The sequence below is a fragment of the Haliotis rufescens genome, unplaced genomic scaffold, assembly GCF_023055435.1.
Source record: "Haliotis rufescens isolate VD_foot unplaced genomic scaffold, xgHalRufe1.0.p SCAF_6, whole genome shotgun sequence".
In the NCBI taxonomy this organism is placed as follows: domain Eukaryota; kingdom Metazoa; phylum Mollusca; class Gastropoda; order Lepetellida; family Haliotidae; genus Haliotis; species Haliotis rufescens.
Window position 1 is genome coordinate 34,844,572 of NW_025964334.1, and position 27,519 is coordinate 34,872,090.

The 27,519-nt window shown below is 43.0% G+C and overlaps 1 protein-coding gene across 3 annotated transcripts in view; it reads right to left on the minus strand.

Moving 5' to 3' along the window:
* LOC124117566 (transcription factor ETV6-like) overlaps positions 1-26,738 on the minus strand; it is a 91,947-nt gene extending 65,209 nt beyond the window's left edge. Inside the window, exon 1 of one of the 3 annotated variants that reach the window (XM_046479514.2) lies at positions 26,611-26,738. In XM_046479514.2, the coding sequence (XP_046335470.1) occupies positions 26,611-26,638 (28 nt within the window). In that variant the 5' untranslated portion in view covers positions 26,639-26,738. Of the gene's footprint in view, positions 1-2,247; positions 2,337-26,049; positions 26,172-26,610 lie in introns of those variants that run through there. The other 2 variants (XM_046479517.2, XM_046479513.2) reach the window with 2 other exon arrangements.
* Positions 26,739-27,519: the final 781 nt, after the last annotated feature.

Here is a 27,519-nt window from a genome sequence, read left to right on the forward strand (position 1 = left end):
ATTGGACATCATTTGGGTAAATTTTGGAAATGTCCTCCACATGTCTACCAGTGAGCCCTCTGGAAGTATCAAAAACGCCTTAAATGCCGCAACCCTGATCGACCGCCTTCGTGGTCTAGTGGTAGAGCGTCCGCCCGGAGAGCGGAAGGTCCGGGGTTCGATCCCCGACCGCGCCATACCAAAATACGTTAAAAGATGGTACTTGATGTTACCCAATCTGGCGCTCGGCATTAAGGGGCTGAAACAAGGACTGGTCGGCTCGGAGTCAGTATACTGTGTCTGAGTGGGGTATTTATGTTAAACTGCGACATGGTATCTCAGTGTGCTAGCACTATAAATCGGCATCAGTCCGGACTAGTAGAAGCAGCCACACAAACATACACACGTACATGCACGTCGCTATATAAGTGCAATAATCTTGGACGCGACGTTAAACCCCATCTTACAACCCTGATCGAACAACTTTTGATCATGACGTTCATTATTATTCGTGCTCTTCGTAATGATTTTTGTCATTTAGATAACGCATGAAAATATGCAAATACATGACGGGCATTTAACGGAAAGTTTCACTTTGTTGTAGTTCATCAGTTTAATGTGACAGCAACGTAGTCAAACAAATCACAGCAAATTTTGCTGGTGCAATCTCTTAACTGCAGAACGATCGAGAGTATGTCCGTCAAATTGATTGGCTGAAACACATTGTTAAATGGCATTCGTGACCAACTCGTGCTATTCAGGGACAAGCCGAATAGCTTGCAGGTTACGAAAAGAGGCGAGTGGTGACAATGTGTTAAATGGGTTTCGGAGACTTGTAATTTCAGGACACTTCACTGTATATGAATACATTTCTTAACCAGAAACACATCCCAAATTTGAAAGCAGTTACACTCCGCATAAAAACTAAACCACCGCATCCCCTATTCATTGCGTTTAATGAATCTATTTAGTTGATTTCCCTATGTATTCTGTGATGCTATGTTGTCTTGTCGGGCAGGATACGCTCACATTTTCGCGAACAACTGGTATAATTACTATTTGATATTGATTCTTAGGCAGATGCTTAGGCTATGGCCGTAATCGTACAGTGGACTCTGCTTTTGGCAAGGATTTCTTATGGGTAAAAAAAGCGACAAAATCCTTTCCATATCCAATAGAAATCTCTGCATAAAGCCGAGTCGATTGTACGATTCAGACTATATCATGAGCATGTGTTTATGAATCACTATCAAATAGTAATGCATCCAGGTGTTCATGAAAAGGTGAGCGTATCCTGCAAACCAGTGGCACCCGTGACAAACACATGCAAAGGCAAGTCAATTTTTCATCTGAAAAAATAACGGGAACGTACGGTACAAGTCAAAATAGGGATTTGCTTCGGACATCGTTTTTGTCACTGATGCGACAAATTTGGAAATGTCCTCCACATGTCTACTATAAAAGCCTTACTGAGGCCTTGAATGTTGTAACCTTGATCAAACAAGGTGAAGGGTTTTGTCGCTTTTATTTATTTCGATGAATATTACGTCATCCATCGCATCATGACGTAGTAATATTCAAGACTGGCGCCATTTATGAATTACGTCGGTTCCACGTATATTTCAGGGCATCAAATAGCCAATAACACCCTCCAATCTCAGACCACATAATGTTCATAGCCTAAATAACCACCCAACTCAACAACCCTTGCTTGGGTAATAGCCGGAAACCAAAACGGACGTGTCCTGTAGAAGTAGATGACGTATAGCATACGTATCGTTATGTTTGCCTTTTATGCACCCTCCTCAAGGATACGTATTCAAACGTATGTGCTTGTTTTTTACGTGTGCATCTCAAACAGAAAGGTGAAGTTCTTAGTCTATTTCATTTTGTATTCATTTACCTACATTGCTATAAATGATTGTCTATCTCATTTATATTATGTCATATTTCAAGCAAAAACATCTATCAACCACACAAAGGCCGATAAATGATGAAACTATTGAATCTTTCTTAAGGTCATCCTATTATATTTCTGACCCCTAAGGCATGGCCGGTTAAAATAAGAGATTTATTTTTTTTTTCTTGCTTTTCTATTGCGGTTACAGTTTGAAATTGTTTACTAGAGATTTGGATAAAAAATGTTGTATTTACTTTTAGCGCGTTTACCAATTGCAAACTGCATGCTTTGCAGATTATAACAAATCTGCACCATAAACTGCCTCATAAATAAATTTTAGTTTAGTATCAACTAATAACTTAACATACCTGGAAATATTCTCCGACGCCTATAACCAGTAAACATTGCCTGCTGCAGACGACAAGACCCGCCTGCATTCAAAACATGTGCCAACTTCCTTGTCTCAGTGACCAATCAAAGGCGGCATAGGTAAACCTCCATAGACTTGTATACACTATACAATACTAAGATTATATTGTTCGTACTTTGGATCTGATATGGCGGTGTTAAGTTTACTATTCTAGGAAAGGTATCGTGTTTCTGAGAAAAAATAATCTCATGTTAATGTTAGTCACTTAGTAAAAGTGATATTGCATTATCCTAAAGAGCAGGTGATTTAAAAAAATAAATTTAAAAATTGTTTAAATTTTTTAAATTGTTTTAATTCTAATTTCTTCACAATATCAAAAATCCACATACACCAGAAATGCTACTTACCTATGATATTAACCACTTAATCATATATATTTTATTATTGCAAGATGAAAATATTTGTTTATTCAAATACACTGTGTGGGGATTTGCGGTTTAGGGCCCGCTTTGGGTGTTATTTGTTATAGAATGGTTGATCAGGTTATTGTGGAGCACTGTGAGGAAGCCACGGGGCTTGTATAGTCGTGACAAACCAGGGTTGATCACAATTGGGATTCGAAACCGCGATCTGCGGATCGTGGCACTGCTACGGGACGCAACTCCTTGATTTGATTTTCAAGACAGGTTTCCTCAACATAGAAAGGTGCGTTGTCATCGAGAAGCCGTGTTTTCTTCAAATGATACGCCGAATGAGCATTCCTTTTGTGTGTTTGAGTGACAACCAACCAGGAAGTAGACAGCTGAAGTAGTTGTGGAAACAAGTCTACCTGTTTTCAGACAGCGCTACAGGGACAATACAATCATGCCATTTATCCACGTGTGAAGACTATCCCATGGTAACGGAGACAAACAGGTCCTCGATGAATCAGCCACTGGCAATGCAGGTATTTGCTCGGAAGCTGTTTTCGAGATCGCTGATCTGGGCGTGGCGTGTTTGTACAGTTGACCGGTAGCTGCTACACCTTCTTAAAACAGCATTTGAAACTCCACAGTTGATAAAGCTGGCGTGTAGGAAACGTGAGATGTTCCACGTGTTGTGAACAATTAACGGCGTTTGGGTGGGGCCACCACAAACAGGCTTCAAAACAATAGTACCACGTGTTACAAGGAGCGAATGATAACGATGATTACAATGCTACTGCCGATGATGGTGATAACGATGATAATAAGATGATTACAATGCTGCTTCTGAAGCTGCTGCTGATAATGATGATTACGACGACGATGATGATTACGACGACGACGACGACGACGACGACGATGATGATGATAAGGATAATCGCGGTCCCCGAAACACTTGCATTTCACTGACGGCTCGTCTACACCAAAATCACCAGGCAAAAATAAGTACACATCCATGTTTAATGGTAGCGAACAAACAGGAAATGGTTATTCGATGGTGATGTATTTGATACGGGTATCAATGGCGATATTATTTGCATAATATCAATGGGTATCTCACAACAGGCGACGCGCACATGACGTCTCAAGGAACATGGAGGTCGCAATTTCACAGTACACAATAAGGAGCAGAGTGAAGCAGGTATTGTCATGACCAGTTTGAGTTGGTTCAGGGACACCAGGCATTCTCAACAGCGAATATGACCACCACGAGCACCGATGCACGCCCAGACTCGTCAGCGACTGATGACGCCATTGGGAACCCGTTGCCAATCGTCCCTCAGTGCAGCTTCCAGCTGTGGTGGATGAGGACGCCTCCTGATCGGACGATCCACAACTGTCCAGTGGGGTCTGGAGAGCGAACTGGCCATGGAAGAACGGCGACATGCGCGGTCAAGACATCCTGGACGACCCCTGCAGTGTCTGGCCGAGCGTTGTCGTGCTGTAAGAGAGCTCCCTGTTGCTGTTGGCAAAGGAACGGGTTGATGAAAGTCATCCCTGTCGATCTGGCCGTTGAGATTGCCACGGATGATGACAAGTACTGTCCGTTGGATGCCACAATACATCCTCTGAACCATTACCCGAATGACACCATATGGATACACTTCCTGAATGCAGCCTGACGCCTATCGCCTCCTCCCCCACCTTCCCACCTCCCCACCCCACCCTGCGATAATACCCGAGTGCGACCATCACTATGCAATAAGACGAATCTGCTTTCTCTGCCAGTCGTATATCTGCCAGCGCTGTAATGTCCTTGCCAAATGCCGTCTTCGACGTTGATGTCCATGGGTCAAAGTCATGCCACGGAAGGGGCGATAGGCTTAACTGCCTGCGACATGGAGCTATCGAAGCACAGTGCGTCGACTAATGCGGCGGTCTTACGCTTTTATTGCCGTTTCCGTGGCGTTTAAGAACTCGTTGTAAAGTGCGCAAAGTACCGGTCTTCCCGTGGCGTCGTCACGGGTGGTCTGGCTGATCTTTCTCTGTCCCGTGTCCTGCCAGTCTCACGAAGGATGGTTGCACGTGTACAATGATAATTGTTTCTTACACTCTGGGTGTGGCTGGCACCCATTTGCCTCATTCCCCACTCTGTTGTGTAGTTATACTTGGCACATCTTTGTCGTTACATTTGATGTTTTGGCAACGATTCATTGTATACCATTTCTGCACAACAGTTGGGGCTGGGGACATGATTCTACCTGGGAGTGGCTGGTCACTTCACAACAGTTGGGGCTGGGGACATGACTCTACATGGAAGTGGCTGGTCGCTTCACAACAGTTGGGGCTGCGGACATGACTCTACCTGGGAGTGGCTGGTCACTTCACAACAGTTGGGGCTGCGGACATGACTGTACCTGGATGTTGCTGGTCGCTTCACAACAGTTGGGGCTGCGGACATGACTCTACATGAAAGTGGCTGGTCACTTCACAACAGTTGGGGTGCGGACATGACTCTACATGGAAGTGGCGGGTCGCTTCACAACAGTTGGGGCTGGGGACATGACTCTACATGGAAGTGGCTGGTCACTTCACAACAGTTGGGGCTGGGGTCATGACTCTACATGGAAGTGGCTGGTCGCTTCACAACAGTTGGGGCTGGGGACATGACTCTACATGGAAGTGGCTGGTCGCTTCACAACAGTTGGGGCTGGGGACATGACTCTACATGGGCGTGGCTGGTCGCTTCACAACAGTTGGGGCTGGGGGCATGACTCTACATGGAAGTGGCTGGTCGCTTCACAACAGTTGGGGCTGGGGACATGACTCTACATGGAAGTGGCTGGTCACTTCACAACAGTTGGGGCTGGGGACATGACTCTACATGGAAGTGGCTGGTCGCTTCACAACAGTTTGGGCTGGGGGCATGACTCTACATGGAAGTGGCTGGTCGCTTCACAACAGTTGGGGCTGGGGACATGACTCTACATGGAAGTGGCTGGTCACTTCACAACAGTTGGGGCTGGGGGCATGACTGTACCTGGAAGTGGCTGGTCGCTTCACAACAGTTGGGGCTGGGGGCATGACTGTACCTGGAAGTGGCTGGTCACTTCACAACAGTTGGGGCTGGGGACATGACTCTACATGGAAGTGGCTGGTCGCTTCACAACAGTTTGGGCTGGGGTCATGACTCTACATGGAAGTGGCTGGTCGCTTCACAACAGTTGGGGCTGCGGACATGACTCTACATGGAAGTGGCTGGTCACTTCACAACAGTTGGGGTGCGGACATGACTCTACATGGAAGTGGCTGGTCGCTTCACAACAGTTGGGGCTGGGGACATGACTCTACATGGAAGTGGCTGGTCATTTCACAACAGTTGGGGCTGGGGGCATGACTCTACATGGAAGTGGCTGGTCGCTTCACAACAGTTGGGGCTGGGGACATGACTCTACATGGAAGTGGCTGGTCACTTCACAACAGTTGGGGCTGGGGACATGACTCTACATGGGCGTGGCTGGTCGCTTCACAACAGTTTGGGCTGGGGGCATGACTCTACATGGAAGTGGCTGGTCGCTTCACAACAGTTGGGGCTGGGGACATGACTCTACATGGGCGTGGCTGGTCGCTTCACAACAGTTGGGGCTGGGGACATGACTCTACATGGAAGTGGCTGGTCGCTTCACAACAGTTTGGGCTGGGGTCATGACTCTACATGGAAGTGGCTGGTCGCTTCACAACAGTTGGGGCTGCGGACATGACTCTACATGGAAGTGGCTGGTCACTTCACAACAGTTGGGGTGCGGACATGACTCTACATGGAAGTGGCTGGTCGCTTCACAACAGTTGGGGCTGGGGACATGACTCTACATGGAAGTGGCTGGTCACTTCACAACAGTTGGGGCTGGGGGCATGACTCTACATGGAAGTGGCTGGTCGCTTCACAACAGTTGGGGCTGGGGACATGACTCTACATGGAAGTGGCTGGTCACTTCACAACAGTTGGGGCTGGGGACATGACTCTACATGGGCGTGGCTGGTCGCTTCACAACAGTTTGGGCTGGGGGCATGACTCTACATGGAAGTGGCTGGTCGCTTCACAACAGTTTGGGCTGGGGACATGACTCTACATGGAAGTGGCTGGTCACTTCACAACAGTTGGGGCTGGGGACATGACTCTACATGGAAGTGGCTGGTCGCTTCACAACAGTTTGGGCTGGGGTCATGACTCTACATGGAAGTGGCTGGTCGCTTCACAACAGTTGGGGCTGGGGACATGACTCTACATGGAAGTGGCTGGTCACTTCACAACAGTTGGGGCTAGGGGCATGACTGTACCTGGAAGTGGCTGGTCGCTTCACAACAGTTGGGGCTGGGGGCATGACTGTACCTGGAAGTGGCTGGTCACTTCACAACAGTTGGGGCTGGGGACATGACTCTACATGGAAGTGGCTGGTCGCTTCACAACAGTTTGGGCTGGGGGCATGACTCTACATGGAAGTGGCTGGTCACTTCACAACAGTTGGGGCTGGGGACATGACTCTACATGGAAGTGGCTGGTCGCTTCACAACAGTTTGGGCTGGGGGCATGACTCTACATGGAAGTGGCTGGTCGCTTCACAACAGTTGGGGCTGGGGACATGACTCTACATGGGCGTGGCTGGTCGCTTCACAACAGTTGGGGCTGCGGACATGACTCTACATGGGCGTGGCTGGTCGCTTCACAACAGTTGGGGCTGCGGATATGACTGTACCTGGGAGTGGCTGGTCACTTCACAACAGTTGGGGCTGGGGACATGACTCTACATGGAAGTGGCTGGTCACTTCACAACAGTTGGGGCTGGGGACATGACTCTACATGGGCGTGGCTGGTCGCTTCACAACAGTTGGGGCTGCGGACATGACTCTACATGGGCGTGGCTGGTCGCTTCACAACAGTTGGGGCTGCGGATATGACTGTACCTGGGAGTGGCTGGTCACTTCACAACAGTTGGGGCTGGGGACATGACTCTACATGGAAGTGGCTGGTCGCTTCACAACAGTTGGGGCTGGGGACATGACTCTACATGGGCATGGCTGGTCGCTTCACAACAGTTGGAGAAGGGAAGTAGTAAGATTTAAAATAAATCGTGCTTATCCGTATGAAGAGCACATCATCTCGAATAATCAACGTCACCAAAACGAACAATATCGTTTTTCATGTTGAACTTTGATCATGGATGAAAACATCAGGCATGCAAAGTTGTGGAGGCACTTGTCCAATCAGATGTTAGATGGAAACACTTTACTGTCGAAAAAGGTGAGCGCATTTGTAAATAATCCGTGTCAGACGACAATGATCAACACTGCAGAAGGCAACCGAAGTATGTTTTAAGCAACGTTCTACGACCGTGGCCCTTTCGTGTGTAAATACATTCAGGAAACACTCCAGAAGCATAGGCAGAGATCGTCAGGAAAAGGTTAGGATGACGCAAATATATCTCACACTTTTAAAACAAAAATTTATTCAGCACAAATGAAATCGGATGTTAAGAAAGCTCTCAAAAGCGTGCGCTCTAATGGTAAGTAAATTTAAACCCCGCCGAATCTATAAATACCAAATGCTTTCAAAGTCCCGAACCTGCGAATTGTGCACCTGCTTTAATTAACATATGCAAACAGTGAGTGAGTGAGTGAGTGATAGAGTGAGTGAGTGAGTGAGTGAGTGAGTATGGTTTTACGCCGCTTTTATCAATATTCCATTAATATCACGGCGGGGGCACCAGAAATGGGCTTCACTCATTGTACCCATGTCGGGAATCGAACCCGTGACGAGCGAACGCTTTAACCAATAGGCTACCCGACCGCCCCTCATATACTAAGAATACCTAGTACTATTCCGAAGGATACCCATGTATCATATACGGAGAATAACGTGGTATATAATGAATAATGTATCATATACCATGAATACCATATATCATACCAAGAATACCATATATCATATACCAAGAATACCATATATCATACCAAGAATACCATGTATCGTAAGCCGGGGGTAATTACTTCCGCAATGATTGAAATGAGGCCAGCTCGCCTGGATCGGCTCTGTTTCGATAAGTCTGTTTTCATTCAATGGTGTCAGTCATTCGGAACCTGCTCGGCGCGTGACACATGTACTCGTGTCAACGCTATCAGTACTTCTATCAAGGCTTTCCGAGAACCTGACGGGTGTTCTCGGAAAGGCAGACACACAACAGAAGCGGAATGCGGAAGGTCAAATTTCAAGTTCCAGGAGATAGAAGGTGGCACCGTGTTTTGTAATGATAGGTGTTGCACGTTACCTAGGGAGACTTATTACCCCACCGTGTTCTCCAGGTGAATGACGAGACTTGTACTTGTACAGGTAATATATGTGCGTGTTACATCAGATAAGATATATATATGTTAGATAAGATATATTACATCAGATAAGATTCTGATGAAGATGAAATCAGAAAATGATATTAAAACTTAATAAATGGCACATTACAAACGCACATTATTTAATATATAGTATGCATAGTATGCTTACGAAAGACACAAAGGTACACGGATTTTACTTTTAATGAGCACGTGGCACACACGCGCGCGCGCGCAGGCAACGCGCGCACGGGCAAACAGGGTGTACTTTTAACATGCACACGCATACAATAATATGCACATCATAAACGCATTGAAAATGTACAGTATTCACATCATACACGCACCGTGCATTTGTGATTTGCCCTTTTCATATATACAGGAAACTGATAATATTCACAACAACCGCTCACATCATCCCTCGGTGTGTAAGTATACCACAAGCGCATTTGCGAAGCGCGAGAGTAAGTCTTTGTATCATCTTGGGCCGTTTCAAGGTACCTTATGGGTTTATGACATGCTTTGTAGGTGTGCTTTATGTTGCTTAATGGCATTGGTAAAGCAATACAGTAAACTACGGTTATAACGAACACGCTTATAACGAACTGACTCATATAACGAACTCATTCTTATTAGTCCCGGCCATTTGTTGTATATATGCTGTATATATGCTTATAACGAACTACGGTTATAACGAGCTAAAATGAGTGGTCCCTTTGAGTTCGTTATAACCGTAGTTTACTGTACTTTGTTTCATTTTTATACATATGAACGATGAAAAACCCTTTCAATAATCATACTAAAAGTAGAGTCCATTGTACGATTCCGACTTTATCCTAAGCATCTGGTCATGAATCACTATCAGTTAGTGATGCTATCAGGTAGCACCCGTCACAAACACATGCAAAGGCAAGTCAAGTGTTCAACTGAAACAATGGAACATGTGGTACATTGCACAGGACATCCTTTTGGTCATTGATACGTCAAATTTGGAAAATATTTTCAGGGGTGCAGTCAAAACCTACAAAACTACTTCAGTTTCGTACTGTTACTTCATTGCTATGTGTCAGCACCATACGCACTCCCGTGGGTTTCACCACAGTGGTAAACGTCCAAGAGGAAGACCTTTATCACCTTTGGACTCTCCTATAACATCAAGCTGACACGCCATGAATTTGTCTTTCTATGGTTATTTTGTTATCGTCACTCATGACTGAAAACAGGCTTCGACTTGGGTTCTCATGGATGTTGTTTCTAACACAGCTGGTATATATTGTACACCGGACAATCGAGGATGAGTACAGAATATTCTTGCGGTGATTGCACTAACCCAATCCAACCCCACCCGACCACAACCCAACCCAACCCGACCACAACCCAACCGAACCTGACCACAACCCAACCCGACCGCAACCCAACCCCACCCGACCACAACCCAACCCCAAACGACCACAACCCAACCCTACCCGACCACAACCCAACCCCACCCGACCACAACCCAACCCAACCCGACCACAACCCAACCCGACCACAACCCTACCCCATCCGACCACAACCCAACCCGACCACAACACAACCCCACCCAACCCGACCACAACACAACCCACCACAGGCACACACATAAAACTATTTACATATAGGTATACAAAGATACACTGATACATATCTATCTTTACGAAAGCATTGACAATTTGCATAAGTCCCCAAACAGATCAAGATTTCTTGACGTGATATATTATGCACGCAGCTAACAACAAAAGCATATGTCGTCCACTAAACAAGGCCACATGCATTCAACAATATTCCAGCTATAACGTGGTTATCTAAAAATAATCGAGTCTGGACCAGACGATCTATTGATTGACAGCATCGTTCTACTCAATTGGGATACTATGACATGCATCAACCAAGTCACCGAGCCTGACTACCCGATTTCGTTAGTCGCCTCTTACGAATAAAACATCTCAGGTTTCAGAGGACCTATACTATTTCCCGGATCCCCACGAGTGGCTCGGCGCTTGGTAAAGGAGTCAAGATGACCTTGTTTCTTACACCTTTAAGATACACACAAGCTCTTCCATTAATGTAATACGTGTGGTGGGTTGGTTGAACCAAAGGAAATTAAAAGAATCGTTTTGTTTGAATGGTTTTTAGATTGAGTGAGTAACTTCCTTACATACACGAAATATTATGTTTTGGGGTTCTGACGTCATTGGAACCAGTTAATGGAAAATGTCTAGGAGTTTGAATTTTAGACTACATTCCTAATGTTTTAGGTCGACTTCTACGTCTTCGTCGTGGTAGATAAACGTTATTATAATGTCAGCAAGTATAGCACGTTTCTGAAATCCGAGGTCTTAAGCAGCAGCCTTGTTAAAGAAGGTACCAACCTTCTGAACCAACCATCCGGTTATGTAAGAAACTACCAGTGGCCAACACATCTAATTTAGTACCCTTGTCTAGCAGCCTTCAAAGTGTCATTAGATCGACGGATGTAACTTTCCAAAAAGATCTAGGTTAGAAACCCTGTCAAGAGATGTGAGGTAGCAACCTTGTCAAATTATCTAAATTAGCAACCTTGTCAATAGATCTAAAGAAGCAACCTTGTCAAGAGGTCTAAAGTAGCAAGCTTGTCAAGAGATCTAAAGTAGCAGGCTGTCAAGAGATCTAAGGTAGCAACCTTGTTAAGAGACCTAAAGTAGCAACCTTGTCAAGAGATCTAAAGTAGCAAGCTTGTCAAGAGATCTAAAGTAGCAAGCTTGTCAAGAGATCTAAAGTAGCAACCTTGTCAAGAGATATAAAGAAGAAACCTTGTCAAGAGCTCTAAGGTAGAAACTTTCTTGTAATGAGATGTAAGGTAGCAACCTCGTTAAAATATACAAGTAGCAACCTTGTCAAGAGATCTAAAGTAGCAAGCTTGTCAAGAGATCTAAAGAAGCAAGCTTGTCAAAGAGATCTAAAGAAGCAACCTTGTCAAGATATCTAAATTAGCAAGCTTGTCAAAATATCTAAAGTAGCAACCTTGTCAAGAGGTCTAAAGTAGCAAGCTTGTCAAGAGATCTAAAGTAGCAACCTTGTCAAGAGATCTAAAGTAGCAAGCTTGTCAAGAGATCTAAAGTAGTAACCTTCTCAAGAGATCTAAGGTAGCAAGCTTGTCAAGAGATCTAAAGAAGTAAGCTTGTCAAAATATCTAAAGTCGCAAGCTTGTCAAGAGATCTAGAGTAGCAAGCTTTCAAGAGATCTAAAGTAGCAAGCTTGTCAAGAGATCTAAAGTAGTAACCTTCTCAAGAGATCTAAGGTAGCAAGCTTGTCAAGACATCTAAAGAAGCAAGCTTGTCAAAATATCTAAAGTAGTAACCTTCTCAAGAGTTCTAAGGTAGCAAGCTTGTCAAGACATCTAAAGAAGCAAGCTTGTCAAGAGATCTAAAGTAGTAACCTTCTCAAGAGATCTAAGGTAGCAAGCTTGTCAAGACATCTAAAGAAGCAAGCTTGTCAAAATATCTAAAGTCGCAAGCTTGTCAAGAGATCTAAAGTAGTAACCTTCTCAAGAGATCTAAGGTAGCAAACTTGTCAAGAGATCTAAAGTAGTAACCTTCTCAAGAGATCTAAGGTAGCAAGCTTGTCAAGAGATCTAAAGTAGCAAGCTTTCAAGAGATCTAAAGTAGCAAGCTTGTCAAGAGATCTAAAGTAGCAACCTTGTCAAGAGATATAAAGAAGAAACCTTGTCAATAGATCTAAAGTAGCAACCTTGTTAAGAGATCTAAGGTAGCAACTTTCAATCTATCATTACATCTACGGTTGTAGCTTTCTAAACATATACAAACTAAAATTGTAAAGAGCTGTAAGGTAGCAACCTTGTCAAAATATACAAGTAGCAACCTTGTCTAGAGATCTAAAGCAGCAACCTTTTCAAGAGATCTAAGGCAGCAACTTTGTCAAGAGATCTCAGGCAGCGATCTTGTTTGGGGATGTAACACCTTTTCAAGAGATCTAAGCCAGCAACATTGTCAAGACATCTAAGGCAGCAGCCTTGTAAAGAGATCTTTTATAAGGCCATTTGCTAACATGGTTAGTTCATTGATTTCCAAATCACACAACAATGAAGTAAGCGAGTATCAAGAAGCCATATACCAGTTAAATCAAACAATACATTAAATGTCCATCTTATCTCAAACTCAACTCAAATTCAATTTATGACAGCTTTTGTCTTCGATCTTCACGAAAGTGAGTGAGTGGGCTAGTGAATGAGTTAGCCCGTGACTTTGGTTTATACTTCTTTGAATAGTATGTGCGTTCAATTTTAAAAACTATACATTATATACATGTAAAACAGTTCAAATCAATGTGTAGAACATCTAACATATATAAAATCATCAATTGAATTATTGATATTAAAATATTAATCTTAAAAATCGAACTTCCTTGACGCATATAAGAAGACATATATATACTATTGTCTATCAATTCCTAGTTAATGTCTCCCACGTGTGACATCCCGTGATACACCTGAAATACTGTTCAATGCTTACTCACTCACTTACTTGGTGTATAAGTTTACCTGTACATGCACGACATTATATTTATTTCTCCCTATGCGTCACTGTTCGGGGTGACCCTGAAGATCCGGGGTAGAATAGGTTTTTAGCAACCCATGCTTACCGTAAAAGGCGACTATGCTTGTCGTAAAAGGCGACTAACGGGATCGGGGGGTCAGGCTGGCTGACTTGGTTGATGCATGTCATCGTATCCCAGTTGCGTGAACCGATGCTCATGACATCAATCACTAGATTGTCTGGTCCAGACTCGATTACTTACAAACCGCCGTCATATAGCTGGAATATTGCTGAGTGCGGCGTTAAACAAACAAACAAATGAACACTGCTCGGTGTAATTGTGACATGACTTTTGTTTGATCTTTTGACGATTTTGTGGTGATATATAATATAAAAAAAAAGTTATAAGTAATTTGCGAAGCACATTCTGCCTTTCTGTACAGGTACTGCAACACCTGGGAGGCATTCATGACGTCATTTCCGACATATATTACGTCACATGCTTCCATGACAATTTTAGCGAAAATACAAACAATTCGTCATTTTTACAAATAAACTTTTAAGAAACGCAATAAATAATGGAAATTGTATGCCATGCATTTTTAACTGAGACATGCAACTGACGAAATAGGTATTCACACGCAGTGACAAGTCCACAAGATTTCAGTTCTTCGAATCACATTCAGCAACATTTTTCAACCAATCAGATTACAGCACACTCCCAACACTGAATCACGCGGGTGGGACGCCGCTAGTTATTGATGATACTGATTGGGTCGCGTTTGCAGCCAGAAGATGTTCTAAAGGGGAAATGTCACTTATGCAACAAGGGAGCGTTAATATAGTTAAGCTCAAGAAAACTTTTTCAACTTCAGGAACTATTTTCATTGCTAAGTCCCCGTGTGTGTATCTTATTGTGTTTAACTGGCAAGACAATTAGGCCAACTATGACGAGTTGATGAGGAAAATGAAACTAGCTTAGAGTGAGTATTGTTTTACGCCGTTTTTCGCAATATTCCAGCAATATCACGGACTGGGACACCAGAAATTGGCTTCACACATTGTACCCATGTCGGGAATCGAACCCGGGTCTTCGGCGTGTCGAGCGAACGCTTTAACCACTAGGCTACCCGACCGCTCAAAACCAGCTTAGAAGGGATTACAGTTACATGAGCGGATGTGACAAATTGTATCGAGTTATTTTCTTTGACCGATTTTTAAAAGTTATAACCTAATAAATATAACATGCCAAACAATATACGTTTTGATATAACTCATAAATACAAAACGTCATCGTCAGAGAACAACCAGCTTGGATAATATCCGAATAAATTCCATTGGGTGTTAAAGGCAAAAAAGCAGCGGACATTATATACAGTAAACTACGTTTATAACGAACACGCCTATTACGAACTGACGGATATGACGAACTTATTTGTTTGTCCCTGCCATTTAATGTATATATGCTGTACATATGCTTATAACGAACTCGGTTTTAACGAACTTAAATGAGTGGCCCCTTTGAGTTCGTGATAACCGTAGTTTACTGTAAAAGGATCACTGAAAATCAGTGATGACACCAGGTGTTCGCGGAAAGGGTAAGCATGTCCTGCCCTACTGGTAACACCCGCAACAAACACAACCTGCGTCCAAAAGTAAGGGTTTGTTGTCTGACGCCGCAGGGAGTAGTCCTGTCACGTAACGGATGCCTAAAATGTTTCTGATTTCTCAAAATAGCTGTGTTGTGTCAGCACTGACCGAAAACAATATCCTGTTTCTAACAAAAATAATAACACCCATCCCCCATCCCCCATCCCCGAATATTAAGTGGTGCATGCCTGGTGTCTTTCACATATTCTTGGTGAGGTGAAGGTGAGGTGAAGGTGAGGTGAAATGGGGTTTAACGTTGCGTCCAAGATTAATGCACTTATATAGCGACGTGCATATACGCGCGTGTGTTTGTGTGGTTGCTTGTATTAGTCCGGACTGATGCCGATTTATAGTGCTGGCTCACTGAGATACCATGCCGCAGTTTAACACGAATACCCCACTCAGACACAGTATACTGACTCCGAGCCAACCAGTCCTTGTTTTAGCCCCTTTATGCCGAGCGCCAGACAGAGTAACAACAAGTACCATCTTTTAACGTCTTTTGGTATGACGCGGCCGGGGATTGAACCCCGGACCTTCCGCTCTCCGGGCGGACGCACTACCACTAGACCACGGAGGCGGTCTCACATATTCTTGAACACCTGGTGTCATCACTAATTACCAGTGATCCAATCATATAATTTTCAACGCTATTTTGCTTTTTACGCCCAAAGGAATCGGGGACAATCGAGACTGTTTTTTTCTCTCGTGTTGACGTTTTGTATCATAAGGAAATATATGCCCCTCGCTAATTCCACCGATATGATTTGTACTAATTTAAACATAAAAAGTATATACACCAGCCAAGTGCTATGAAGAAGCTTAATATTTCACAACTGCACAGTAAAAACCATGATGTTGAGAGTGTACTCTTTTATACAAATTAAAAAAAATATGCTCTTTTCTCTTTCCGACATTGTAAGATATATTGACAAATCACACGATATGATAAAACAGTATCTACACATTTATCTACAGAATTATCTACTGATCTGTTGTTGAAGTTATTGATGACCACGTTATTGATTTAAGTAAAAGATGATGTAGATCTATCTTATAGTAGTGTGGTTGGCAAGCTGGACGATAGGGGAAAGAAAATCATGGGAAGGTGGCCAGGGGATTGGAAGAAGGGATGGATGGTTGTATGGTTTGCTGTTTAACGCCGCACTCAGCAATATTCCAGCTATATGACGGCGGTCTGTAAATAATCGAGTCTGGACCAGACATTCCAGTGATTAATATCATGAGCATCGATCCACGCAATTGGGATCGATGACATGCATCAACCAAGTCAGCGAGCCTGACCACTTGATCCCGTTAGTCGCCTTTTACGACAAGCATAGTCGCCTTCTACAGCAAGCATGGGTTGCTGAAGACCTATTCTACCCGGATCTTCACGGGTCTGGAGGAAGGGACTTTCGGGGTAAGGGAAATGGGGGGTAGGAAAAGGGAGATTTGGGGGAAAGGCAAAAGAGGGTAGGGAGGAGGAACTTTGGTGGTAGGGTCCTGAGGGACAGGGGGCAAGAACTTTTGGGTAGGGGTAATGGACTTTTAGGGTAGGGTAAGTCTTGTGTGTAGGGGCCTGGAAAATAGGGGGTAAGGGGTTGGAGGTAAGGGACCAGGGATCGCTTGCACAAAGCGATCTCAGAGCTACGACTAGTGTAAGCCTTTGTTAAAGTATGGGAGTTACGATCATCTTAGCGCTAAGGTCGCTTTATGCAACTGGGCCCTGGAATGTAAGAGTGAGGGGATTTGAGGCTTGGGGCCTGAAGGAGGGGTGAGGTCCTTTGGGGTTAGGGGACATGGAGGGTTAGGGTAAGCTATGGTATGGGAGGATGCATTGACAGAATCGTCAGTCAGACAACAATCACTGTTTTGCATAGAGATAGTTTTGCCGGGAAAGTTGCATGATTCAGTTCAAATCCCTCTTTCAAAATAGTTTCGCTTAACGTCATACGGCAGATGTGTGGCACAGAACCCGACAGACTGGTTGAAGGTCTCGTCCCTGAGACACAGAATAGGGAACATTTACATCACAAACTTGGGGAACTCTTAAACAGATCACAGATAACACATTCAAATAAGGAATATAAGGAATATGAAACTGTCTTCTACAAGGGGGGTAAAGGTGGGTCACCCTGCAATACTTGAAGAGGGGCAAGTTCATGTTCTGTCTTATGTTCTCTGGGTTTTCTCCAAGATTTCTCGAGGAAAACCACTTATGACCCCTCGCCATGAGCAGTGATCCTGTCTCCCAGCTTTTCACGGTGACTTGCACTAAAAAAGTTACTCAAAAAGGGTTTGTAAGCAAACAGCATTCGACACACAAAATTAAATATATGTACAGAAAATTACAATATATGAAAAGAAAATCAAATTCAATAGGTTGTTGAAATCATACATTTTTAAAGATATGCAATATACACTTCCACGTATAAAACACCCAAATTCGACATGTAGTTACCAGAGTGAAGCAGGTATTGTCATGATCAGTTTGAGTTGATTGACAGATACCACACATTCGGCCTAGTAAAGTTTTGATAACGTTTGTAATTGTTTGGTCAAATCCAATTTTCAAGTGTATATGTTAGTCAATGCGGAAACAGACTAAAATTTCCAGATTGGCAATTTACAAAACGCCTAAATATTTCGGTTATTGTACAAATTAACTGCAACATCTGTCCATTTATTTTTTCTGATAACGAATTCCAATGATTTTTATGTCGGTTTTCATCACTCTTCTAATCTTGGCATTATTATTCCATTGTGATGTATTGAAGCCCTCTTGAACTTCTCAATAATGTCTAGTCAATCAGTGAAATATATCGACACATTCGTCAGTCAATTTGTAAAATGAAATATTTAGGCATTTTGCAAATTGCATAAGCGAATCGCATTCAACACATTGACTGTAATATATACATTTTTTAGCCCGCTAGTTCATATGATGTTAACGGTGTGAGAGGTGCGCTCTAAATAATTAAGTTCCAACTTTCGGCGACTGCTTCAAGACATATATTTATCTGAAAGATAGACCCAAACAATTATTATTTATCATAGTATTTTCTGGAACAATTTATTCTGAAATTATTTTTATTTTTTACTTACTGAAATATGTATTATAATGAATTAATACGAATTCATACAAATACAATTAAAGAATTTATTATACGTATGAAGGATTTATATGATATATATATTTTTAAATATGAAGGATTAATGCGAATTTATACAAACATGATAAGTTTAATAATAATAATAATAGTAGTAGTAGTAGTAGTAGTAATAATAATATAGTAATAATAATTATAATAATAATAACAATTCGAATGTATAATTTTTATTCATTTGTACAGATTCTAACATATAGATCTATTCATACGAAATACTGCTACAAGAATAAGTCAATTTAAACAAATGTAATGAATTGACAGATATATTTCAGTACAACGAACGTATAACACCGTATACCTTGTTGAATGAATGGGAATTGATGCTTAACTAAGAGCACTTTTAATGTTTATGTTGCAATTTTAATGTTGCTTTATACAGAATTCATCGATTAAATGTTTCAGTGGGAGTAAATTATTGAACATTGTTTAAAATATTTACAATGTGTACAGCCTTTTGTTAATAGCATTTAAGCGCAAAACTGAGAATTTTAAACTGTGAAAAATATGTCAATGATTTTAAACGGATTTTAAATTTATTAAATAAAACAAAAAATGCCTTAAAAACTGACGTATCTCGCATATCTTCCCTGCGGGCCTGCTGCCCGGGTTGAGACAGGTCATGTCCCCTACACCTCCCTTGTCACGTACTCTCTAGGCAGGGAAGGTTCGTCCAGAGGTGAGAGTTCCTCCTCACTCCACAAGACACAAGACACAAGACACAAATTCACCCGACACTGCCCTTCCGCCAACAAGCATTGGATACAACAACGAGGTGTTTCCGCGTCCCAGTTGTTTGAACATGACTGTTCTATAACCACCATATCATGTGTTTTACTTATAATATTAATTACGATCATCTGAACAATAACAATAAACAACAAAAATAACAATAGAAACAGTAAATAACAACAACAGTCGTAACGATTTTAAACAAAATAAAATAAAATAAAATAAAATAAAATAAAATAAAATAAATAAAATAAAATAAAATAAAATAAAATAAAATAAAATAAAATAAAATAAAATAACTTTGGAATGTATTTCTCCGATTGTTATAAAAACAGCCAATGACAAAACTGACAATTAATTTTTCGTTGCACACGTTTTTTTTTATAGCATTTTCCTTATAAACCAATCAAACCCCTATGAAATCGAGACTGCACTAAAAAAAGGTACCATTTTCTTGGTAAAACCCGTTACTCTACGGTCTAGTACCAGGGAGAGTCAGGCTTTCTGATAATATCGGTAATGCAGAAGGCTGCAGTGTTGGGGAGTCTTCGCATTCTCCGAAAAGTTCTGGATGGGTTCGACTAGGCAGGGCTTCCTGGGAGAGGTCCCATTCATAATAATAGTAATGATTTGTTTGTAATGCAAGAGACACAATTATGTTTTTCAAGTATTTTTCAAAGAAGCTATATGTTTCACAAAAACAACACAAACCACCAATATCAAATATACCCGCACACCACGTTAAAACTAATAAACATGAACACCACATTGATCAAAATAAACATACACCCCACACTGATCCAAATAAACATACGGCCCACATTGATCCAAATAAACATACACCCAGCATTGATCCAAATAAACATGCACCCCACATTGATCCAAATAAACATACACCCCACATTGATCCAAATAAACATGCACACCGCATTGATCCAAATAAACATGCACACCACATTGATCCAAATAAACATGCACACCGCATTGATCCAAATAAACATGCACACCGCATTGATCAAAATAAGCGTGCACACCACATTGATCAAAATAAACATGCACACCACACTGATCAAAATATACATGCACACTACATTGATCAAAATAAACATACACACCACATTTATCCAAATAAACATGCACACCACATTGATCCAAATAAACATGCACACCGCATTGATCCAAATAAACATGCACACCGCATTGATCCAAATAAACATGCACACCACATTTATCCACATAAACATACACACCACATTTATCCAAATAAACATGCACACCGCATTGATCCAAATAAACATGCACACCGCATTGATCCAAATAAACATGCACACCGCATTGATCAAAATAAGCGTGCACACCACATTGATCAAAATAAACATGCACACCACACTGATCCAAATATACATGCACACTACATTGATCCAAATAAACATACACACCACATTTATCCAAATACACATGCACACCACATTGATCCAAATAAACATGCACACTTCATTGATCCACATAAACATACACACCACATTTATCCAAATAAACATGTACACCACACTGATCCAAATAAACATGCACACCACATTTATCCAAATAAACATGTACACCACACTGATCCACATAAACATGTACACGACGTTATAAACATGTACACCACGTTATAAACATGCACACCACGTGAATACTAAGAAACATGCACACCACGTTATAAACATGCACAAGACGCTATAAACATGCATACCACGTTATAAACATGCACAACACGTTTTAAACATGCACAAGACGTTATAAACATGTACACCACGTTATAAACATGCACAGGATGTGAATACTAAGAAACATGCACACCACGTTATAAACATGCACAAGACGCTATAAACATGTACACAACGTTATATACATGCACAGGACGTGAATACTAAGAAACATGTACACCACGTTATAAACATGCACACCACGTGAATACTAAGAAACATGCACACCACCTTATAAACATGCATACCACGTTATAAACATGCACAACACGTTTTAAACATGCACACCAAGTTATAAACATGCATACTACTTTATAAACATGCATACGACGTTATAAACATGCACAGGATGTGAATACTAAGAAACATGCACAACACGTTATAAACATGCACAGGATGTGAATACTAAGAAACATGCACACCAAGTTATAAACATGCACAAGACGCTATAAACATGCATACGACGTTATAAACATGCACAAGACGCTATAAACATGCATACCACGTTATAAACATGCACAACACGTTTTAAACATGCACAAGACGTTATAAACATGTACACCACGTTATAAACATGCACAGGATGTGAATACTAAGAAACATGCACACCACGTTATAAACATGCACAAGACGCTATAAACATTTACACAACGTTATATACATGCACAGGACGTGAATACTAAGAAACATGTACACCACGTTATAAACATGCACACCACGTGAATACTAAGAAACATGCACACCACCTTATAAACATGCATACCACGTTATAAACATGCACAACACGTTTTAAACATGCACACCAAGTTATAAACATGCATACTACTTTATAAACATGCATACGACGTTATAAACATGCACAGGATGTGAATACTAAGAAACATGCACAACACGTTATAAACATGCACAGGATGTGAATACTAAGAAACATGCACACCAAGTTATAAACATGCACAAGACGCTATAAACATGCATACGACGTTATAAACATGCATACAGCGTTATAATCATCTATACGACGTTATAAACATGCACACCACCTTATAAACATGCACACCAAGTTATAAACATGCACACCACTTTATAAACATGAACCTGACGTTATAAACATGCACACCACGTGAATACTAAGAAACATGCACACCACGTTATAAACATGCACACCAAGTTATAAACATGCATACCACTTTATAAACATGCATACCACATTATAAACATGCACACCATGCTATAAACATGCACACCACGTTATAAACATGCACACCATGCTATAAACATGCATACCACGTTATAAACATGCACACCATGCTATAAACATGCATACCACGTTATAAACATGCACACCACGTTGATCCTAATACACATGTACACCATGTTAAACCAAATACATTGATCCGAATAAACATATACACCACATTGATCCTGATAAACCTGAACGCCACGTTGATATTAACACACACACATCACACAGATCCTAATGCATCTGTTCATCACGTTGTTCCATATCAACCATTTCCTGGTAAACCTGCAACACCCTGTTCTAGCATATACCACACCCTGCACTAGCAAGTGCCACACCCTGCACAACATGTGCCACACCCTGCACTAGCATGTGCCATCCCCTGCACATGTGCCACACCCTGCACTAGCATGTGCCACACCCTTCTCTAGCATGTGCCACACCCTGCACAGCATGTGCCACACCCTGCACTAGCATGTGCCACATCCTGCATTAGTATATATCACACCCTGCATTAGTATATGCCACACCCTGCACTAGCATGTCCTACACCCTGCACTAGCATGAGCTACACCCTGCACTAGCATGTTCTACACCCTGCACTAGCATGTGCTACACCCTGCACTAGCATGTGCTACACCCTGCACTAGCATGCGCCACACCCTGCACTAGCATGTGCCATACCCTGCACTAGTATATGCCACACTCTGCACTAGCATGTGCCACATCCTGCATTAGTATATGCTACACCCTACATTAGTATATGCTACACCCTGCACTAGCATGTGCCACACCCTGCATTAGTTAATGCCACACCCTGCACTAGCATGTGACACACCCTGCACTTGCATGTGCCACACCCTGCACTAGTATGTGCTACACCTTGCACTAGCATGTGCCACATCCTGCACTAGCATGTGCCACACCCTGCACTAGCATGTGCTACACCCTGCACTAGCATGTGCAACACCCTGCATTAGTAAATGCCACACCCTGCACTAGCATGTGACACACCCTGCACTTGCATGTGCCACACCCTGCACTAGTATGTGCTACACCCTGCACTAGCATGTGCCACATCCTGCACTAGCATGTGCCACACCCTGCACTAGCATGTGCTACACCCTGCACTAGCATGTGCAACACCCTGCATTAGTAAATGCCACACCCTGCACTAGCATGTGACACACCGTGCACTTGCATGTGCCACACCCTGCACTAGTATGTGCTACACCCTGCACTAGCATGTGCCACATCCTTCACTAGCATGTGCCACACCCTGCACTAGCATGTGCTACACCCTGCACTAGCATGCGCCACACCCTGCACTAGCATGTGCCATACCCTGCACTAGTATATGCCACACTCTGCACTAGCATGTGCCACATCCTGCATTAGTATATGCTACACCCTACATTAGTATATGCTACACCCTGCACTAGCATGTGCCACACCCTGCATTAGTAAATGCCACACCCTGCACTAGCATGTGACACACCCTGCACTAGCATGTGCCACATCCTGCATTAGGATATGTCACACCCTGCACTAGCATGTGCCACACCCTGCACTAGTATATGCCACACCCTGCACTAGCATGTGCCATACCCTGCACTAGTATATGCCACACTCTGCACTAGCATGCGCCACACCCTGCACAAGTATTTGCCACACCCGACACTAGCATGTGCCATACCCTGCACTAGTATATGCCACACTCTGCACTAGCATGCGCCACACCCTGCACTAGTATATGCCACACCCCGACTAGTATATGCCACACCCTGCACTAGCATGTGCCATTCCCTGCACTAGTATATGTCACACTCTGCACTAGCATGTGCCACATCCTGCATAAGCATATGCTACACCCTGCACTAGCATGTGCCACACCCTGCACTAGTATATGCCACACCCTGCACTAGCATGTGCCATACCCTGCACTAGTATATGTCACACTCTGCACTAGCATGTGCCACATCCTGCATAAGTATATGCTACACCCTGCACTAGCATGTGCCACACCCTGCACTAGTATATGCCACACCCAGCACTTGCATGTGCTACACCCTGCATTAGTATATGCCACACCCTGCACTAGCATGTGCTACACCCTACACTAGCATGTGCCACATCCTGCATTAGTATATGCTACACCCTGTACTAGCATGTGCCACACCCTGCACTAGTATATGCCACACCCTGCACTAGCATGTGCTATACCCTGCACTAGCATGTGCCACATCCTTCATTAGGATATGCCACACCTTGCACTAGCATGTGCCACATCCTGCATTAGTATATGCTACACCCTGCACTAGCCTGTGCCACACCCTGCACTAGCATGTGCCACACCCTGCACTAGTATATGCCACACCCGACACTAGCATGTGCTACACCCTACACTAGCATTTGCCACACACTGCACTAGCATGTGCTACATCCTGCACTAGCATGTGCTACACCCTGCACTAGCATGTGCTACAACCAGCACTAGCATATGCCACACCCTGCACTAGTATATGCCACATCCTGCACAGCATGTGCCACATCCTGTTCTAGTATTTACCACACCCTGCACATATGCCACACCCTGCACTTACATGTGCTACAACCTGCACTGGTATATACCACACCCTGCACTAGTATATACCACACCCTGCACTAGTATATGCCACACTCTGCACTAGCATGTGCCACACCCTGCACTAGTATGTGCCACACCCTGCACTTGCATGTGCATATCTCAATTTGCAAGTTCCATACCCTGCACTAGTATATGCCACACCCTGCACTAGCATGTGCCATACCCTGCACTAGTATATGCCACACCCTGCACTAGTATATACCACACCCTGCACTAGTATGTACCACACCCTGCACTAGTATATGCCACACCCTGCACTAGCATGTGCCACACCCTGCACTAGTATATGCCACACCCTGCACTAGCATGTGCCACACCCTGCACTTGCATGTGCACATCTCAATTTGCAAGTGCAAAAGTGCAAAACTTAAGCAGATTTCTCATAATCAAACTTCCTCGAACGATGATCACAAACTGTTTGAACCGCTTCGAACGACCACCCAACACTCGTCAAATATTCTAATGCACGACGAGTTCACAGTACCCACACAAAATAAGAAATCACCAAGTACAGTGAAGGCCGTGTCGGCCCATTCAGCATTACTGAGTGTACATTGTGGGGTAATTCCAACGTTCAATATACGCAACCACATTACTCTATAAGAAAGTAAAGCTAGTTTTGAACAGCGGGAGCATGAGCTGAAGCCATCAACACACAAAGCCACTGAAACCCACACAGCAGGGGAGGTAACTCTTAAATCGTACGCCATGCCCCAGGTCATCGTTTATCTCCGATGACCTTCCGGGTGCATGTTCGTATATGAAACTGAGCCATTTCATTGGCTGGTCGACATACATGGAAAGTCCCTAGTCGTGTGTTTTTTTGCTCCACCTAACACTGCCCTAATACTGTGTCTACATGGCTACCTACTATATATGCACCTAACCTAGGTCACACGTCGCTTGACACACATACTGTATATATAAACAACACTGCGTCTCAGCAATGTGTTGACGGTGTTCTATAATAAGAAATAAATTTCTTCGTCCATTGGCATATTTCCGAACTTCCCCTTCAATTTCCCAGAGCTACGATATATATTTAGTAAGTAGCCCAGCCGGTGTATTGCCAGCAATCGCCGTAAACTCGGATGTAATATCACGCTTCAGTTAAAGATTCACGGTAAAGGGACAACGCCAGCTTGTTCCGCGTCCCTGAGTGGTGTTCACTCATCGGATTTGACCAGGCAATGATTTTTGTAGTGTTACGCACAATTGTTACATATATCAGGAACTGAAATGCCGTAGAAAGAGTTTGAGTACAAATATTCCTACCTTGTGAATATCGATAGCCATATTGTATGTCCTGTGCGCAGGTAGTTAACGTGAAGTTAGAAAGCTTGTCGCTTAAGTTAGATGACTTCCTTGTCAATACTTCCGTGCGGAAATTTCATCATTGTGGGTAGAAATATGGCGGGGAATGTAAAACGCTTTTGGTTGCATATAATCGTAAACATTACTTAAAATATCATAACAAACAATACACATGTAGACTTTCATGGTAAAACCCGGATCTCAAGTAGATGCATTCATGTAAACCCGGCTATTAAAATATAAATCTTGATAGATTTCAGTTTCTTGATTTCGATTAAATTAAATACCTATATCCATGTATACACACCCAGAACATAGGCAGAATATGTATGTACGTACACTGACCCAAAACACGTACAGAACATATCCTATCGCTACGTCAGTGTACAGACATGTAGGTGTGTATACTACGCTAATATTACGCATTGTTTGCATGGGATTATGACGAGATTTTCTATGTATGATCCTTGATTTAGTACAATCACTGACACATAGGTAAGACTGACAATACAATTTACTTACCGGTGGTTTTGTGGTGAATTGTTGACATCCTGACATGAAAGGCCCGACCTCGTAGTTGATCCGCCTTAGCCTACTTCTTCTTTACTGACGACATAGCTTTACTTATCACTCACCTATCCGGGAATAGATGGTGTGTGTAGAAACCATCACGGCAAAATATACATGTATTACCTTTTGACGTTCGATGTAATTCTTTTTAGAAAATTTTTCGTCATTAGTTCTAATAAGGAAGAGAATACATGGATGTCAACTTCTTTATTTGAGGAGCACAACGTTTCGGAGCATATGCTTACTCCTTCATCAGGTGAATTCAATTATGTGTATCACTTCTAAATGCCTTTCAAAGACCTGATTATTGCTAATGTTTATTTATGTGTTTAGGGCATGGTAGGAGGGCCATGGGCTTGTCCGTGGTTCTTGTGAGACCCTGGGTCCCGTTCCTCAAAGCGATCCAGGCGTTAAGACGGTCGTAAGACTTTGTTACAGTATGGGGGTAGCAGTAAGATCGCTGTGTTTAACGTGGCCTGGACAGGGAGTTCTACGCTACATGATCCATTAGTAACACGCTGTATAGTGGGTACCCGATGGGAAGTTGCGGTGGTGTTATTGAGTATTAGGGTCTGACTCCATATTTTGGGAGCAATGTATCGGATTGTTGATGATGCGTGACCGGGGGGGGGGGGGGGGGGGGGGGGGGGTAATATATAGTCGGAACCCGAGAGAGAGCGACCAAGCACTCTCTCTCCTCCCTCCGCCCCTCTCTCTCTCTCTCCTCCCTCCGCCCCTCTCTCTCTCTCTCTCTCTCTCTCTCGCGGTGTGTACGACGGTCTTTCTCTCTCTCTCACACACACAGATACACAAGCATGCGCGCACACATACATGCACACGCTAACGTACACACACGCGCAC